This window comes from Channa argus, chromosome 4 (genome assembly GCF_033026475.1).
Source record: "Channa argus isolate prfri chromosome 4, Channa argus male v1.0, whole genome shotgun sequence".
Lineage (NCBI taxonomy): Eukaryota > Metazoa > Chordata > Actinopteri > Anabantiformes > Channidae > Channa > Channa argus.
In genome coordinates this window covers 4,358,470-4,365,115 of record NC_090200.1, presented here as the reverse complement: position 1 = coordinate 4,365,115, position 6,646 = coordinate 4,358,470, and the positions used below count along the sequence as shown (strand labels likewise).

At 45.0% G+C, this 6,646-nt stretch overlaps 1 protein-coding gene across 4 annotated transcripts; it reads left to right on the top strand.

The window, feature by feature from the left end:
* Positions 1-153: 153 nt before the first annotated feature.
* LOC137126232 (nuclear receptor subfamily 4 group A member 2-like) lies at positions 154-6,510 on the top strand. Of its 4 annotated transcripts, XM_067502772.1 has the most exons (8): positions 154-1,080; positions 1,169-1,224; positions 1,551-2,398; positions 3,487-3,616; positions 3,702-3,859; positions 3,977-4,176; positions 4,443-4,621; positions 5,672-6,510. In XM_067502772.1, exons 3-8 carry the CDS (start codon positions 1,556-1,558, stop codon positions 5,932-5,934), a joined length of 1,773 nt encoding a protein of 590 aa, XP_067358873.1. In that variant the 5' UTR covers positions 154-1,080; positions 1,169-1,224; positions 1,551-1,555; the 3' UTR covers positions 5,935-6,510. The 4 variants fall into 4 exon arrangements, with proteins under 4 accessions (XP_067358873.1, XP_067358875.1, XP_067358874.1 ...); XM_067502774.1 differs by lacking the exon at positions 1,169-1,224; XM_067502773.1 differs by lacking the exon at positions 154-1,080 and having other exon boundaries at positions 1,095-1,224.
* Positions 6,511-6,646: the final 136 nt, after the last annotated feature.

Below are 6,646 nucleotides of genomic sequence, written 5' to 3'. Positions count from 1 at the left end.
GCGTCGCGCAGAGCCAATCGGAGCGCAGCGCTCTGCCGCGCAGGCGCAATGGCGTTCGAGTGAAGGCGGTGCCACGTTGTCGACGTCAGCGAGGGCGATCTTGCGCAACGCTGCATTGTCTCCGCTAAGGAGGAAGGTCTTAAAGACAGAGAAGTCCCACCAGCTGTCATCTTCCCCCTCTGCCATGGATTACTAACCGCTGATAAAGGGCAAAGGTGACCTGGGTTTCACATGAAACACAGAGAGCTGCAAAACGACTTAAAAGATCTTAAAGAAGACACATATGGGTCATAAAGAGATGTAAATTACCATTAAAAGATGCTCAACAGTCCAATGAAGAAATAAGAGCTACAACAAGACTGTCATAAAGTAAAACTTCCACAGAGATGCGAAAGGAACACAAAAAGATGCAAAACCGCCGAAAATCCACCGAAACGAGCATTATGACCTGCAAAGCTAACAGACATGCAAAATTAACCCAAACCGCAGCAAAGGAGGCGAGAACCACCATTAAAACACATAGAATGAGGAGAGATTACAAAAAACTTATCCACAACTACATGCAAAACAAACGTGAGACTCAAGAATATCATGTAAAGACGAAAAACAAGTACGAAGATGAGCCAAAAAGATACGTTTTAATTCTCTATCTTAAACATATCGGCTCTTTTAATCTATTTCGTTTCCCAATAATGCCAAAATACATCATTGCATAACAGTCTTGTTTCGGATTTGCACATAAATGACAAAGATGAGCTGCGAGCTGCCAGAAAGTGGGCCCCAAACAAATTATGCGAGCCACTTTCTGTGCCCACGCAGACGCACGCAGAGTCCCCAACACCACTCCGCCCCGCTGTGACTTGTGCGTAATAGGGTTTGGCACACGGGCGCGCACCACGTAAACAAAAGCACATTGTCGGTGTCACGGGCAGCCAGTCGGGAAGCCAAGAGTGGGAGGAGTGAACAGTCATTTCCTGTGCCCCGCAGACAGCGAATGGACTTTTGTGGTTGCAGCTACAGCGAACGAAGCAGAGATGGGATTAATGATCACTGTCCTCTTGCGCTGGATGGAGGTTTGAGGTATTGCATGTTTTTCCTTCTCTCTGCTGATCTTCAAAAATAAATCAACTCTCAAATGATGCTCTAATGTTTGTTTGTTTCATACTAGAGTATTTCTAGCGGACAATAACACCCTCTGGAAAATAAGAAAACATACGCCTTAAGGTAACATAATATAATACTATAATGTGGTCTGCATGTTTCCGGGCTCCATACTGCAAAACACGCACTGTCATAAAGTTGTACAGTATCTCTCTATCAACAAGTGAAAATCTCCGGAGGGGCGCAATTTTCAGTGGACTTTCACTGAAAATGATGAAGAAACAGCAATGAAACTATTGTTTAATATTGGACACAAGGCGCCTTGTTTGACTTGATGTGAAACGAAACGCATTGTTACTGACAAGAATTCAAGAGACTCTTGGCACCTTGGAAGATGTTTCCTACCGTTTCTACTTTAGACTGACATTACTGTGTGTTCATGCTTGCAGTGGCCATGCCGTGCGTCCAGACCCAGTGCGGCACCTCTCCACAAGGAGCCAGTCCGGCTTCTCAGAGCTCCGGCAGAGAGCGCAGCTGCGACTTCCTCACTCCGGAGTTTGTCAAGTTCAGCATGGACTTAACCAACAGTGAAATATCAGCTGCAACATCGTTTGGCCCCTTGGCGGACACTTATAGCTCCGGGCACGACGTGAAGCCCCCGTGTCTCTTCCAAGTGCCGGTGCAGGGGGAGCTCCCGTGCGTCAAGCTGGAAGACGCGCATGGGTGTCCGCGCTATCAGCCAAATCCATATCACCCACACCAGTCCGACGAGCTGCTCTCCTCCCCTGGCTCCGTCTACTATTACCGTTCTCCGTCGCCGCACACCCCCGTCACATCCAGCTTCCAGACTGCTTCGGGACACCCGTGGGAGGACTCTGGGTGTCTGTATAGTTTCCGTCAAGACTATTTGGCGGCGGCGCACAGGAAAAACACACTATCCAGATTCTCAGTGTTCTCTATTAAACACGCGCAACACGGCGCTCAGAACTTGTCCAGCTGTCAGATGAAATTTGACGGATCTCTCCACGTGTCCATGAACCTGGACGCAGCTGGAACGCGCCAGGCGCCGGACAGCCCCGCGGTCTGGGGCTCCGCTAGCGTGGCAAAGCAGCACGGTGTGGGATTCCCTCACCCGCTGCACCTCGGACACGGTCACCACTTTATGGACTACCAGACCTCTGCCGCTCCCGGCCGAGGACAGCTGAGCACGGAAGGGCTGTGCGCGGTGTGCGGGGACAACGCAGCCTGCCAGCACTACGGAGTGCGCACCTGCGAGGGCTGCAAGGGCTTCTTCAAGGTTGGTTCTCCGCGCCGCTTTTTTGCCTCTTAAAGCTGCTTGAAAAAGTGCACTTTTAAGCGGGGAAGCTGCAAACGGCCGATGCTGCCGGGTATAAATTGGAATTTAAAAAAAAAAAAAAAAATTCTGTCGAGATTATTCTTTAGAATGCACCTGTCTCCCCTTTCAATATAGCGAAACCTGAAAATACCATACATTTAACATAATCACTTGTACCCGATGAAACCTCTGCTAACAGGCCACCATGTAAAAATCCCACACCCTGGGGGACCCTGAATTGGACATTATAGTTCTCACGCACGTTTTCAATCTCTTGACCCGTGCGTTTCAGGGCCAAATGTCCTGTATGAAAATGGCCACTAGCGTGCCATGAATAAAAACGGACCCCTCTTCTCTCTGAAGGGGGTTCCCGCGGGGGTTGTTCTGCAAATTATGAGTGACCACGACCCTGTATTTACCCAGACTGCGCTGTCCGCCTGCTGAATGCCTTATAGTGCCCCGGATGGCCCAAAGGAGCAAGAGTTCAGCTGTTCATTTTAAAAAGACCATTTAAGCCTGTTAATGTCTCAACCAAGGAAATAGATTCTTTACGCTGGACCATTTAAACCCCCTTATTTGTTAAAGTGCAACTTTTCTTTGGGTTTGTTCTTGATGTTTTCTTTGGTAAAGACATTGCTGTCCCATATTCTGGTGCAGAAAAGACTCGATCATCTCTCACAAGTTTTGGTTTCCAAATAGTGAACTTTTTAATGCAACTTCAACACCAGGATGCTGGTCTTTCATTCCAATGGTTTCAAGAACAGTACAGCAAACTCAGATGGTTCTGTGTGCAGTTTTATGTTTCCTATGTGTGTAATTTGGGCTTGTTGCACAGTGAAACAGTATTTTAGGTATTAGACACAATCCTCTATGAACACTGCATGTTGAAAACTGATTGGTGGTGTTGTCAAACAGACAGGGAGCGAACTACTGGAGCGAACTGGAAATGCGGGTGTTATCTTATCAGGTGTCTCAGGTGCAGGTACTGTATTTCGCTTTAAGCTTTATTTTCTGGAAAAAATGTGAATATTTTGTGTCTTTGCCCACAGCGCACTGTGCAAAAAAACGCCAAATACGTGTGTTTGGCTGCCAAAAGCTGCCCTGTGGACAAGCGGAGGAGGAACCGGTGCCAATATTGTCGCTTCCAGAAGTGCCTTGCAGTGGGAATGGTCAAAGAAGGTAAACCCTTAAAACCCCGTTTTCCCGTCCAACACTTGGGGAAACATAATTCCAGCTCAGCTCCTTTGCTCTTCCTGCTCTGCAGTGGTGAGGACAGACAGTCTGAAGGGTCGAAGGGGTCGTCTGCCCTCCAAACCTAAGGCGCTTCCAGACTCATCTTCACCTGTTAGCTCCCTCCTGAGCGCCCTCATCAGGGCACACGTAGAGTCAAACCCTGCGCCTTCTCGCCTCGATTACTCCAAAGTAAGTTGAGCTGGTGTTGGTTCTCAGCAAATATTCCGTTGTTAGTTTAAAGACGCTCAGTGGAGCTGTAATTTGTGGGTTTTCCTACCTGACCCCACTGGTGACCTTTCACTGTAGTTCAAGGAGAATCCCGGAAGTCCACTGGGCGACGACGCACAGCACGTCCGGCAGTTCTACGACCTCCTGTCCAGATCAATGGAGGTGATTCGAGGTTGGGCGCAGAAGATCCCCGGCTTTGGCTCCCTGCCCAGACATGATCAGGAACTTCTCTTTTATTCAGCTTTTCTGGAGCTCTTTGTTTTACGGTTGTCATACAGGTAAAAAAGCAAATGCAAGTTTTCAGTCAGTCTGCTGACTTCATTCTTAATTTGGACTCGGAACTACATTTTCCAGCAGTCTTATCGTAACGACAATACACAGCATTCTATCATCAGAGATGACATTTGAAGCTGTGCCCCTGTTTTGAAACACGGAATCAATAATGGATGCTTGCAAAGGCCATTGCACCGGAGCAACCAGCCATTAAATTCACCCCAACTTTTCAGCTTTGTGTCTTTTATCGCAGACTGTCAAACTGTTTCAGATCCAACCCAGAGGAAGGGAAGCTGATCTTCTGCGACGGGTCCGTGTGGCACCGGCTCCAGTGCCTGCGGGGCTTCGGCGAGTGGATCGACAGCATCGTCGAATTCTCCGCCAACCTGCAGAGGATGAACCTGGACGTCTCCACCTTCTCGTGCATCTGCAGCCTCGCCCTCATCACTGGTGAGACACTGAACAATCACTTTGCATTTTAGTCCCTCCACATAATTTCCATCCAACAATTAATGCTGCATTCAAGTGCAACAACATGAATTATGCAGAAGAAGTAGATTCAGTTCATACACAGTGAGCAACTTTAAATAGAAAGAAATATTTTTATGGGATATATAGGATATATCGGAAATTCTCAGAAATACTGTATTGAATTTAGTTTGAGTCAAAATTTTACTTTACTTTCCAAGTGGGAGTGTGTGCCTCAGGTCAGTGGTGCAAGGAATATATTATAGATTGTTTCAACTAGATTAAAGGAATAAAAACGGAAGGAACTGGTTGAATAATGAGTAACTCATTAAAATATTTAAGTGAAAGGGACAAATGGCTGGAGGAATTGAGTTGAATTTGGTTGAAACTATTAGGCCTATTTTTGATTTATAGATAAACTTGAAATAGTTAATAGTGATGCTAAATGCTTGAAATAGTGGATTATAGTCATTGAAATAAGTTAGACTTAAGGCAGATGTAATGCGTAGCTGACAGAGCTAAAAGTTCGCTAATTGATAAGTGGTAGGGACAGTTAGCAGTTAGCAATAAAACTCAAAACAGCTTAAATATACAAATAAATAGATACATTAAAAAAAAAACTCAAAATATTTAGAAATGAAGGATAATGAATAAAATAGATTGCAAGTAATGATAAAAGTGTTGGTGAACGTTAAAAGTAGGTTAACAGATGAAGAATTGAGGCAGCTGACGTCACCAAGCAATAGGCTAAAAGCAGTGGTTAAGTTGAAGTCAGCAACACGTTGAACAGTTGCACTAAGGCTAATAGAAGTTATCTAAACATTATGAATAAATGGTTGAAATCTCCATATAAATAAGTAGCCTGTTATGGTTCGATCTATTTGAAAATAAAGCCTTTAAGAATCTGAGATTACTGTGACGTTACTGCACTTTTTAACGTGACCTGAAATGGATGCAGGTTTGCTTATATGTTACCTCATTTAAAAAAATGCACCTACACTTTTGTTTGACCTGTGACCTACGGACCTGCAGAGCGACACGGGCTGAAGGAGCCACAGAAAGTGGAGGAGCTGCAGAACAACATCATCGGGTGCTTGAAGGACGGAGGAGGGACGGGGACGGATGGAGCCTCAAGCTGCTGGTCCAACCATTTGTCCAGACTTTTGGAAAAGCTGCCCGAACTTCGCACTTTGTGCATTCAGGGCCTGCAGAGGATTTTCTATTTGAAGCTGGAGGATCTGGTGCCACCGCCTGCCATAATAGATAAGTTATTCCTCGACACGTTGCCATTTTAGAGACATAAGAGATGTGTTTATTTTGCCAGAGACGGCACTGGTACATTACGTTTTGTCACTCCGGACAGTTTGACCTCTGTGACACTTTAACATCTAATTAGAAGCTGCTAAATCCCAATGTCCTGACAACGAGTCAAACCATTGTGGACAAAAACCCGATGAAACAATTACAACCACTTAGTAACTTTTGTTTTTGGGTCGTGTGGTCTGGAGTCATTTCAAACGCTCTCATGCATAAAGAAACTGCAGCCTGCTGGCTTCCCCCTCAGAGCAACAAAGGGCCACTTAAATAAATTCCCCAAATTTGAACTTTTGTCTTATTTTATTTATTTAAATGTGATTTCACGTGCCGGGACCAAAACGGTGCCAGGAGCTGTGATTTACTCCTTTTCAGCTTGTACAGAGACATTTTGATACAGGTGTGACTCATCATATTTAGGTTTAACATATATCCTATAATAATACTTGGTAGACTTTATAATGGTCTGTTGTGTTTTCAGAGTAATTTGTCATTGTCCATGCTTTAATAAATAAAGAACGTTGCTGCTGAACTGCTGGACCTTTATTTAAGTATAAAAGCCTTTTTATTGAGCCTTATGATTTTGCTTAATTAATATTGTTGGTGTGCTTGTGGGTGACTTGAGGAAATGTGAGGAAGTCTTTTAGGCAACTTTTGCAATGTCTCAGTTATTATTATTTCTTGTATGTATGA